Genomic DNA, 12,340 nt, shown 5'->3' on the forward strand with positions numbered 1-12,340 from the left:
CGCTTATGTGAAAGGGTTCTTATTAGCTGAGAGATGGCGTCATATTTCATGCATATATCAGGAACCACAGTTATGCCTGGTACACACGATGAGATTGTCCGACAAATGACCGTCCGTTTTTCTTGCATGCTAATCTCATATCAAAAATAAAAAGTTTACTAAAATTACAAAAATTCTCGTTTGATAGGATAAGACTTCAGAAGTGATGTTGTGTGTTGTAATGTATTTGTATTGCATTTTTGAACAACAACCCAATTTAACAAAAATCAGACGATCTGGTGTCGTACAACAATTTTTTTTCATGTATGTCCGATTGGATAATATCAGATGAACTGTCATGATCAGCTCTCAAAAGTTGTGTACTAATGATCCGATTATCAATTGATGGGTTGGAAAGAGGTATTTTTCATATGATTTTCTAATCGCATTTACGGGACTTTAGTCTTAGGCAAGCCATAGACTGTTTTAATCCTGGCCAGTTCAGCAGGGACTGGATGAGATTTGAATGGACAGCCCCAATGTACCAAGTTAATCGATTTGGATAAAACCAGCCTGCTGAATTCTCTTCTAATTAGAGCTAACGGCTGCTATAGCCTTTAGCAATAATCACTATCTCCTGCCTGCCTGCCCCTAGTCCCCCCCCCCCCCACACATGAGAGCAGACAATTGTTTAAACTGAAAGCAATGGGAGTCTATGACATTGACATATAAAAATGGTACAGATATAGGCTCATCATACCTGCAAAGCTGCACATTGCGAGTCTTCAAGCAACTTGTGAGGCTCCACCCTAACCTCCCACGTTGTTTGGAAGACCACCACTAGCTGACCTTCCATGAATTGTAGACAGAGAGTTGTAGTTGGATACTTGAGTATATATAAACGATCACCTTGTAAAACAACCCATTCAGTTTAAAATGGAAATTAAAGGCAAAACATTTGTATATACAGGGCTGTACTGGAGAGGGTGATGGTGGTACTGGAGTGGGTGGTGGCAGTACTGGAGGGGGTGGTGGCAGCACTGGAGGGGGTGGTGGCATTGGTGGTGGAACTAGAGGGGGTGGCGGTGGTACTGGAGGGGGTGGTGGCAGTGGTGGCGGTACTGGAGGGGGGTGGTGGCAGTGGTGATGGAACTGAAGGGGGATGGCTATGGTACTGGAGGGGGTGGTGGTGGCAGTACTGGAGGGGGGGGGGGGTGGTGGTACTGGAGGGGGTGGTGGCATTGGTGATGGTACTGGAGGTACTGGAGGGGGTGTTGGCAGTGGTGGTGGTACTGGAGGAGGGTGAAGTGGTTAATAAAGGAATTGTCAAAAACTGTGTGTGTGTGTGTTTTTATTTATTTTTTACACTTTTTTGGTGAATGGGTACAGATATGTATGTATATATGTACCCTATACTCATTCACATAAGGGGGTCAGGATCTTGTTAAAGGGGGCTTCGAGATTCCGATAAGCCCCCTGCCCACAGACCCACCCTGTCCACAGCCCCACCCTGTCCACAGCCCAGGGTTGTTGGGAAAAGGTCCTTGTCCCCATAAACATGAGGACATGGTGCTTTGGTGTGGGGGGGCAGAGCCCCCCTGCCCTAAAGCACCCCCCCCCGTGTTGAGGGCATGTGGCCTGGCATGGTTCAGGAGGAGGGACGCACGGTAGTCCCCCTTAGCTGGCCTGCTGGCTGCATGCTCAGATAAGGGTCTGGATTTTGGGGGGACCCCATGACACTTTTTTTTATATAGCATTGGGTTCCCCTTAAAATCCATATCAGACCCAAAGGGCCTGGTATCTATTGGGGAGAACCCCCACACCATTTTTTCCCCACATTTTTCTATTGCTGGCAATGCTTTTTTTTTATTTACCTGTCAGCGGGGAAGCCTATTGACAGCTGATGACTCATCCGTTGTTAAGGCTTCCCAGCCAGTGCCTTAACAACCAGCAGTTCACTGTGCCATGATTGGGCAAAGCGTTGAATGCATTGTGGGGCACTTGGCGGGCAAACATCCTGACGAGCGCCCTGCTAATTCTGGTGTTCACCGAGTAGGTGAACAGGCGATGTTCGGGCTGAACTTTTGCTTGGTGACCAACTCTACCCCTGAGTACCGTAATGTCCCTGCAACTGTCCCCCTTAAAGGGACCTCAACTCAAATATCGGGGAAGTGTACCTGCCATCCAGGACATATTCTCGGTGTCCTGTATAATATACACTATATACCTTATAGACACTAAGCTCTTGCCAATGTAATAACTATGTTTATTTTTAAGCAGTTGTGTCTATTTTCTGGTAATAAACCACAGCCAGGATAAATGCATTTTCCACTTGCGTCCTTATTCTTGTTTGCAGTGATATTAATTCAACCAGGTGTGCCAGAGGGGCTGAGGTTGTTCTAGGAGTTGAGGCACAGAACAGAGAACCCAAGCAGATCCAGAGTGCTGCAGCTCACAAGATGGGGTAGCTGTATCAATTTTTTATGCATTTGTTTTTCCCAAGCAGTTCGAGTCCCACAGACTTTACCAATGTTCTAAAGTTTGCGCAAATTTTTGCGGCCTTCGCAGGTTCTGGTGCGAACCGGGGGGTGTTCAGCTCATCCCTAGTACTGACCTACCTGATTCCTAAACTTACCTACCTGACCACTAATCTACCTGATTCCTAAACTGACCTACCTGACCACTAATCTACCTGATTCCTAAACTGACCTACCTGACCGCTAATCTACCTGATTCCTAAACTGTTTTACCTGACCACTAATCTACATGATTCCTAAACTGTCCTACCTGACCACTAATCTACCTTATTCCTATACTGACAACTACACTAACCTCTTCACTGACCTACCCAATTCCAACATCGACCACTACACTACACACTACACCGACCACTACACACTGACCACTACACTACACACAAACCTACCTGATTCCTATACTGACCACTACATTATACTACTACACTATACAATACACTGACCACTACACACCACACTGACCTATCTCATTCATATACTGACCCTTACACTAACCTACCTGATTCCTACCTCGACCACTACACTACACACTAACCACTACACTGACTTACCTGATTTCTATACTGACCACTACACTATACAATCCACTACACTACACAATACACTATACACTGACTACTACATTACACATTACTACAATTACACTGACCACTACACACCACACCGACCACTACAATACACACAAACTACTACCACACCACACTAACCTACCTGATTCCTATACTGACCACTGCACAATAAACTACTACACAAACTACACTATCCACTGACCACTACACAGTACACTATACTACTACACAATACTCTATACACTACCCACAGACCACTACTCAATACACTACATACTGACCGCTACACAATACTCTACCCACAGACCAATACACTGACGACTACACACACACACACACTACACTACCCACTACACACACACTATTAGAGGTTGACTGATATGGGTTTTTCTCTTTGCCGATGCCAATTTTTAGAAATCAGGGTGGCCGATGGCCGATATATGCTGTCAATTTTTGCGGCTGATATTTTAGGCCGACATTTATTTTTTTGGCAGGTAGTGCTGGCAGGCACTGCCAGATGGCACTGGTTGACACTGGCAGGTGGCACTGACAGGTGACACTGGCAAGTGGCACAGGTTGGCACTGATTGGCAGGTGGCACTGGTTGGCACTGGCAGGTGGCACTGGATGGCACTGGCAGATGGCACTGATTGGCACTGGCAGGTGCCACTGGATGGCACTAATTGGCACTGGCAGATGGCACTGATTGTCACTGGAGAAAAGAGAGATAGAGCAGCGCCACTCTGAGAGTAGTGTGTCTATTAAAACATGGCTTTATTTATAATTTAAAAGATGTGCACTCACATTTGAGTAGATAAAAACAGGCATAATAGATCTCTGTGGCCGTCCGGTGTGTCTTGCTGGGCTGTAATAGGGGATCCGTCGCTCTGGGGTGTTTGCGACCGGGGTCTGATCCCCTACTACAGCCCAGCAAGAAACACGGGATGATAGCTGAGGACGGCCACGGAGATCTATTATGCCTGTTTTTATCTACTCAAATGTGAGTGCACATCTTTTTAATTATAAATAAAGCCATGTTTTAATAGATATACTACTCTCAAAGCAGTACTGCTCTACCTCTCTTTTCTCCTATGTTACAGAGTCTCTTCTGCTCTCTGGAGCCAGCTGCCACTCACAACATTCACCAGAACTTATTAAACTAAGTCTGAACTGTAAAAACTGTTCTGAATTGCCACATGAAAAACCCCCCCAGCCTATTCTCATCCCCATTTTTTATGAACCATCTTATGACTGTTCACTAGCAGCTCCCACCAGCGCTCCATCCTCCTCCTTTTTACTGATTGTCATTGGCAGGTGGTACTGGCAGATGGCACTAGTTGGCACTGTCAGATGGCACTCATTGGCATGTGGCACTGGGAGGCATTGGCAGATGGCACTGGCAGGTGGCACTGGATGGCAAGGGCAGGTTTCACAGCCGATAGTGTAATTGTGTGACACTGAATACTCTCTGAAGCGTCGCGGTGTGTGAAACTGTATGGAGAGAGAGAGGAGCTGACAAATTCAGCGTGATGTCAGAGGTGGGCGGGACCCAGCAGCTATCCAGCCAATGATTGGGCTGTTTAAGAAAGGGGCGGGCCACATACCCGTAGGGGCCCGCCTAGATCCCATCGCATTGGCTGGTGTTGGATAGCTGGGTCCCGCCCACCCCGGGTCCCGCCCACCCCCGACATCCAACCTCAGTTTTAACAGCTCCTCTCTCTATACAGTTTCACACACCGCGGTACTACTCTGCCAACAGAGTGTGGAGAAGGGAGGAGGAACCCCACTATCCACTACTCACAACACTATACTTTACCCTAACTTTGTGGTTGCTCCCTCTCCCCAGACCATATCTACTCCCCCCGGGCCAGCATCAAAACTCATGAGTGAATCTTATCTTTTTTTTTTTTTTCCATCTGCTCTGCCTCTGCGCCGCCGCCTGTCACACTGCCAGACTACCTGAGCCTGGCCCAACAGGGACATGATCGGTGACCCGGAGAGGAGGAGGAGGAGTCAGCGGCCACAGCTCACAGCGAAGACCAGCCCCGCTCCACTGCGATTGAGCACAGGCCAGCCCCACCTGCTGCACATGACCCCTGTCACCCAATCACAGGGCAGCCTGAGACTTAACATGGCGGCCGGAGCGCGGGGTCACAGAAAATTGAAATTAGAAATATGGGGCAAGGGTGACACATACAGGTGTGGGATTTTGACCCCCAAATGTTGCGCCCGGGGCCTAAGCCCCCTCGCTACGCCACTGCATTCCAGGACACTTCATTGTCCCGGAATGAAGGTGCCCGGGATAGACCTGCCAATTGTGGGAATGTCCCGGGCAATGTCCCAGGACACATGGGCACCCTAGAAGTAAACCCTGATGGGTTTTACTTCCTTCCTTTGTCCCTACAACGTAAAAGCATGATGTTCTAGTATGCATCCCATACTAGTACATTATTTAACACTTACCTGCAAATTAAGTCTGTGCCGTTCCGCTGCAGGCCACATCCATCTTCGCCTGTCTTTCTTCCGGAGCCATGGACTCCGGCTCTGTGACTGGCTGGAGCAGCATGACGTCACGGCACTTGGGAAGAAAGGGCACGTGGTGCCGTTTCTTCACAGTGCATGCAACGATGACATCATTGCCGCAAAACACAGTGAAGATCTCCTAAACGGCGAATGTTTATGAGATATTTACAGTGCCTATAGGTAAGCCTTATTCTAGGCTTACCTATAGGTACAACTCCCATAGAGAGGTTTACAATCTCTTAGTATCCCCTTCAGGTGCACTAATCGCACAAGGCTGCCTACAAGTGGGAAGGCTAACTGCACGTGCCTAGACCCTCTCTACAAAATAGCACAAATATCACTTAAATATAAGTCTAGTACTGGTTGTGATACAGATTTATGATGTCAGGGGGATCTTTGCTGGATTTGTGATGTACCTACTGGCTGTAATGCATATGTTGATTTGTTAGTCTTGAAACTTAAGATTCAGCAGGCGAGGGTGGATTTGTACTTTAAATCTGTTTACTTATAAGTATTTACAGTATCTCCCAAAAGTGAGTACACTATTTTAGTAAATATTTTATTATATCTTTTCATGTGGCAACACTGAAGAAATTACACTTTGCTATAATGTAATGTAGTGAGTGTACAGCTTGTATAACAGTGTAAATTTGCTGCCCCCTCAAAATAACTCAACACACAGCCATTAAAGTGGTTGTAAACCCTTACAAACCACTTTGACCTACAGGTAAGCCTAGATTAAGGCTTACCTGTAGGTCCAAGAAATATCTCCCAAACCTATACGGTTTAGGAGATATTTGGCCGAAGACGGGCACCGCTGTCTATGGCGCATGCGCCGTAGACAGAGGCGCACAGGCGCACTGAGCGTGGCATCCTCGATAACGAAGATGCCGCGCGTCTCGGCTCCTGTGCGCATGCGCAGGAGTGACGTCATCGTGACTTCACCGAATGACAGCGGCGGAGCTGCGAGACCCACCGAGAAGATGGATGCGGCGGACTACAGGGGACAGCGGTGACTTCGCTGGCTCCTGTGTCAGGTAAGTGACACATTATGGGCTACTATGCGATGCATAGTAGTCCATTATGCTTTGCCTCTGCAGGGAATGAAAGAGGAAGTAAACTCATCAGGGTTTACTTCCTCTTTAATATCTAAACCTCTGGCAACAGAAGTGAGTACACCCCTAAGTGAAAATGTCCAAATTGGGCCCAATTAGCCAGTTTCTTACCCTGGTGTCATGTGACTCATTAGTGCTACAAGGTTCCAGGTGCGAAACGGGAGCAGATATGTTAAATTTGGTGTTATCGTTCTCACTCTCACATACTGGTCACTGGAAGTTCAACATAGCACCTCATGGCAAAAAACTCTCTGAGGATCTGAAAAAAAGAATTGTTGCTCTACATAAAAATGGCCTAGGCTATAGGAAGATTGCCAAGATCCTGAAACTGAGCTGCAGCATGGTGGTCAAAACCATACAGTGGTTTAACAGGTCAGGTTCCACTCAGAACAGGCCTCACCATGGTCAACCAAAGAAGTTGAGTGCCCGTGTTCAGCATCATATCCAGAGGTTGTCTTTGGGAAATAGAGGTATGAGTGTTGCCAGCATTGCTGAAGAGGTTAAAGGAGTGGCGGGTCAGCCTGTCAGTGCCCAGACCATATGCCGCACACGGCATCAAATTGGTCTGCATGGCTGTCATACCAGAAGGAAGCCTCTTCTATAGATGATGCACAAGAAACCCTGCAGTTTGCTGAAGACAAGCAGACTAAGGTCGTGGATTACTGGAACCATGTCTTGTGGTCTGATGAGATTAAGATAAACTTATTTGGTTCAGATGGTGTCAAGCATGTGTGGCGGCAACCAGGTGAGGAGTACAAAGACAAGTGTGTCTTGCCTACAGTCAAGCATGGTGGTGTTATGGTCTGGGGCTGCATGAGTGTTGCCGGCACTGGGGAGATACAGTTCATTGAGGGAACCATGAATGCCAACATGTACTGTGACATACTGAAGCAGAGCATGATCCCCTCCCTTCAGAGACTGGGCTGCAGGGCAGTATTCCAACATGATAATGACCCCAAACATACCTCCAAGATGACCACTGCCTTGCTAAAGAAGCTAAGGGTAAAGGTGATCGACTGGCCAAGCATGTCTCCAGACCTAAACCCTATTGAGCATCTGTTGGGCATCCGCAAATGGAAGGTGGAGGAGCGCAAAGTCTCTAACATCCACCAGCTCTGTGATGTCGTCATGGAGCAGTGGTAGAGGACTCCAGTGGCAACCTGTAAAGCTCTGGTAAACTCCATGCCCAAGAGGGTTAAGGCAGTGCTGGAAAATAATGGTGGCCACACAAAATATTGACACTTTGGACCCAATTTGGACATTTTCACTTAGGGGTGTAGTCACTTTTGTTGCCAGTGGTTTAAACATTAACGACTGTGTGTTGAGTTATTTTGTGGGGACAGCAAATTTACACTGTTCTGCGAGCTGTACACTTAATAATTTACATAGTAGCAAAGTGTAATTCCTTCAGTGTTGTCACATGAAAAGATAGAATAAAAAATTACAAAAATGTTTCATTTTTATGAGATACTGTAAGCCCTTGTACACACGGTCGGAGAATCCGTCGGAATGTGTCCTATCGGACCGTGTTGTCGGATAATCCGACTGTGTGTGGTATGTATCGGACTGATTCCGTCGGAATATCCGTCGGACCCAATTTTCCAACTTGTTGTAAATATTTCCTGACCAACTGGGCCGATCGGACATACTCGTGTAGAGAATTTTGATCGGACCAAGTGCCAGGCATGCTCAGATCAAATTCCTACATCAAAGCTATTGGCTACTAGCCTGAATGTAGTTCCATTGTAACAAAATTGCGTCATCACGTTCTGAAAGATCTGATTTTTCAACAACTTTGTCCGACCGTGTGTATGCAACAGTTTTGGACAAGATCCGACGGACAAAATCCGACGGATTTGGTTGTCAAAATCTCCGACCGTGTGTACAGGGGCTTAGTGTCAAATGTTGAAGGTTTTACAAAATTGATAAATGATGGAATTGCATTTATACAAAATTATTGAAAGAGCCTGCAAATACATATCTATCATTCTTTCCTTTATTTCAGGTATCCCATTTAATGATGTGTACTGTGCCAGTAAATTTGCAGTGGAAGGTTTCTGTGAAAGTCTGGCTATTGTTCTACAGCATTTTAATGTTCAGTAAGTACAGTAATTATTTTACTATAAAGTGTATTTGCGCTAAAATCAGCAGCAAAATCTATAAGGCTGGGTTTACATATGAGCTGCATGCGGCTCCCAGCAGGGGTCCAGTGCGTCCTGATTCACCATTTCAGGTTTGATTTCAACCAGACTTTTTGGCTGAATTTAGACCTGAAACAGACCAAAAGACGCAAAAGTGCAAATCACATCGGACCCACTGCGGAGACCCAGAATAAAAACAAAGGGGCCTAGTAACCAACAAAGCCTGCTTAAATTTACCTATACTTCCTAGCAAACTATTAGAGGGTGCTACATATAAAGAAAAAACTGTTTGGGCTTTAAATTTTTTTTAAAGTGAACCATTTATATCTGTATATAGATCTGCTTTAAATAGGCATGTTTGGTGGCAAAAATCACTTTAGCGGGGGTATGGAAGACACCTTTTTTTTTCATCAACAAAAGGTTTTTATTAATGAGAACACTATATGATATCATTGCATAGGTATACAATCAGTAAACAACAGTATTTTGTATAGTTGAAACAAACTATAGGTATTTGTAGATGTATAATCATCTTATTTATCTTATATCATAGAGATCATTGTATAATACCCTGAATTCTCTTGCCCCCCCCCCCCCCCCTGCAACCAAAAGGGGTGCAACATACAAAAAGAGCAGTAAGAAGAAGAAATACATAAATAAAAATAATTACTGGCAGAGCTCATTCGGTGGGTCACCTGTCTTCCCATGTTTCCCTGGAATCATTGCACTCAGGTCACTATCCCAACAGTAGTCTATCTAATGCCAGCTGTGGTGGTGCCACTTCTGGGGTGTTCAACCAGCATTGCCATATACTGTAAACATTTTTTGGGTGATTTCTTATGGTGTATGTATTTTTTTCCGAGATAAGGGTGGCATTGACCTGTTGGATACATTGTGTTATTTTGGGTGAATTTGCCAAGTGCCAAAGTCGGGCAATCAGTTTTCTTGCGATGTATAGGAGCCTTGTGAGGGCAATGTATGGAGGACATCTTTAGAAATTTTTTAGACTACTTAAACACAAAATATCATGGATTATGATACACAAAAAAATTGCTGGTATTATCAATGACAGAAGTGCTCTGAACAAACTTGGGAACCTTGGGCGTCATATATCCACATACCTTTGTCTTTGACCCCAGGCACTATGCATACTCCAAGCTATTCTCCTCCTAATATGGCTACAGCTTTGTCCTAGTTCTCTCCTTGTTTCTGGGATTTTATCCCCATACCATTACTCCTCTTTATTTCTTTTCCTTTTATCAGTCTCTCTCTCCCTTTCTCCTTTCTCTTTTTGTTTTTGCAGCAACGAGAAATCCTATCTCAAGGTTAAACTATGATGACTTACTGTTCTACTATTGTTGGTGACTGATTGCATTAAGTGTGCTTCAAGACTAATAAGAGTACCCTTCTCATTATTATGTTACTTGTTACACATGTTTTATTCTCTAAAGTGTTAAGCCTCGTACACACTATCAGACCTTCTGATGGGAATTGTTTGATGACAGGCTGTTGGCGGTAAACCTGACCATGTGTATGTTTCATCATACAATTGTTGTCGGACTTTCCGCCAACAAATATTGGCTAGCAGGTTTTCAAATATTCCACGGACAAATGTGTGTTGTTGGATTTTCAGAGTGTGTGTACCCAAGTCAACACGCATGCTCGGAAGCAAGGACAAGCCGGAAGCAGACGGTCTTGTAAAACTAGCGTTCGTAATGGAGGTATCACAAGCATGATGTGGCAAATTATGAAATCTAGAAATGCAGCGCACATTCTCTTCTTTTTTATAATGGGATAATAATGAAGCTGCTTTGCTGGTGATATTGACAGAGTTCTGCCGAACGTATTTCAGATTTTTTTTTTTCTAGTGATCTCCAGGATAATAATTTTTTAGTTTTTCTAGTGATCTCCAGAATACTATTTTTTTGGGGATCAAGTTACCACAACACCATTATTATATTGTCGTTTTTAACCACTTTCAGACCGGACCAATTTGCTGGTCAAAGACCAGACCACTTTTTGCGATTCGGCGCTGCGTCGTTTTAACTGACAATTGCGCGGTCGTGCGACGTGGCTCCCAAACAAAATTGACGTCCTTTTTTTCCCACAAATAGAGCTTTCTTTTGGTGGTATTTGATCACCCCTGCGGTTTTTATTTTTTGCGCTATAAACAAAAATAGAGCGACAATTTTGAAAAAAACGCATTATTTTTTACTTTTTGTTATAATAAATATCCCCCAAAAATATATAAAAAAACATTTTTTTCCCTCAGTTTAGGCCAATACGTATTCTTCTACATATTTTTGGTAAAAAAAATCACAATAAGCGATTATTGATTGGTTTGCGCAAAAGTTATAGCGTTTACAAAATAGGGATAGTTTTATAGCATTTTTATTAATAATTTTTTATTATTTATTTTTTTACTAGTAATGGCGGCGATCAGCGATTTTTATTGTGACTGCGACATTGTGGGGGACCCATCGGACATTTTTGACACATTTTTGGGACCATTGTCATTTATACAGTAATCACTGCTATATAAATGCAGTGATTCCTGTGTAAATGACACTGGCAGTGAAGGGGTTAACCAGGGGGTGGCAGTGTAGGGGTTAAGTGTTCCTAGGGGTGTGTTACTAACTGTGGGGGGGTTGGGCTTTCATTTAGTGAACACTGATCTCTGCTCCAATCACATGGAGCAGAGATCAGCGTCACTAGTTGCTAGGCAGAATGGAGAAATGCTGTTTACTCGGCATTTCCTCCATTCTGCGGCTCTGTGAGAAGATCGCGGGGATGCCCGCGGCGATCGAGTCCGCGGATCCCGCGACCGGACTCACGGGGGTCCCGACCAGCGCGGGAGCGCGCTGCCGCCGGCGCGCTCCCGATGGCAGGGCGGCATTGAATATTGGACGTACCTGTACGCCAATATGCCTGCCCGTGCCATTCTGTCGACGTACATCGTCGTGCGCTGGTCAGGAAGTGGTTAAGCTCAAATATAGAACTATGTTGGTGTCCTTTGTTAATTTGACATTGTATTTTTGAAATGTACCTGCCTTACTTTTTTAAGTAAAACACATAGCCAAGTATTTTTACAAAAAGGATTTTTTTTTATTCAATAGGAAGCACAAGGTCATAGAAAAATCAAGAGGAAGGTAAAGATGGAGAAACAGTTTGAATTGGTGAAGTGTTTGTACCTCAGGGTAGACATCAATTATGTGAAGTGCAAAATTGGTAACCTGAGGAGTCCATTTAATAGGGAGCACAATACGGTCCTGGACTGCGAGAGATCGGGAGCAGCAGCAAATGACATATATGTCCCGAGGCTGTGGTCTTCCAACAAATAAAGCTGCGCTAAAACTTATAAAGTGAAAAAACTAAAGAAATGATATTGTGACATATTAAATCCTAGTATCACATACTAAACAATGTGTGTAACCAAAAATTGTGAAAAATTATTCAAAATTAAAACACATAAAAAGT

At 44.5% G+C, this 12,340-nt stretch overlaps 1 protein-coding gene across 3 annotated transcripts in view; it reads left to right on the forward strand.

The window, feature by feature from the left end:
* The window catches only part of HSD17B1 (hydroxysteroid 17-beta dehydrogenase 1), a 485,223-nt gene that overhangs the window by 350,110 nt on the left and 122,773 nt on the right, over nt 1-12,340 (forward strand). For all 3 annotated transcript variants that reach the window (XM_077459465.1, XM_077459467.1, XM_077459466.1), the window contains exon 4: nt 8,728-8,821. In XM_077459465.1, the coding sequence (XP_077315591.1) occupies nt 8,728-8,821 (94 nt within the window). The remainder of the gene's footprint in view (nt 1-8,727; nt 8,822-12,340) is intronic.

The sequence above is a fragment of the Lithobates pipiens genome, unplaced genomic scaffold, assembly GCF_037356315.1.
Source record: "Lithobates pipiens isolate NorthernLeopardFrog02 unplaced genomic scaffold, aLitPip1_a1.2 Scaffold_28, whole genome shotgun sequence".
NCBI lineage: Eukaryota > Metazoa > Chordata > Amphibia > Anura > Ranidae > Lithobates > Lithobates pipiens.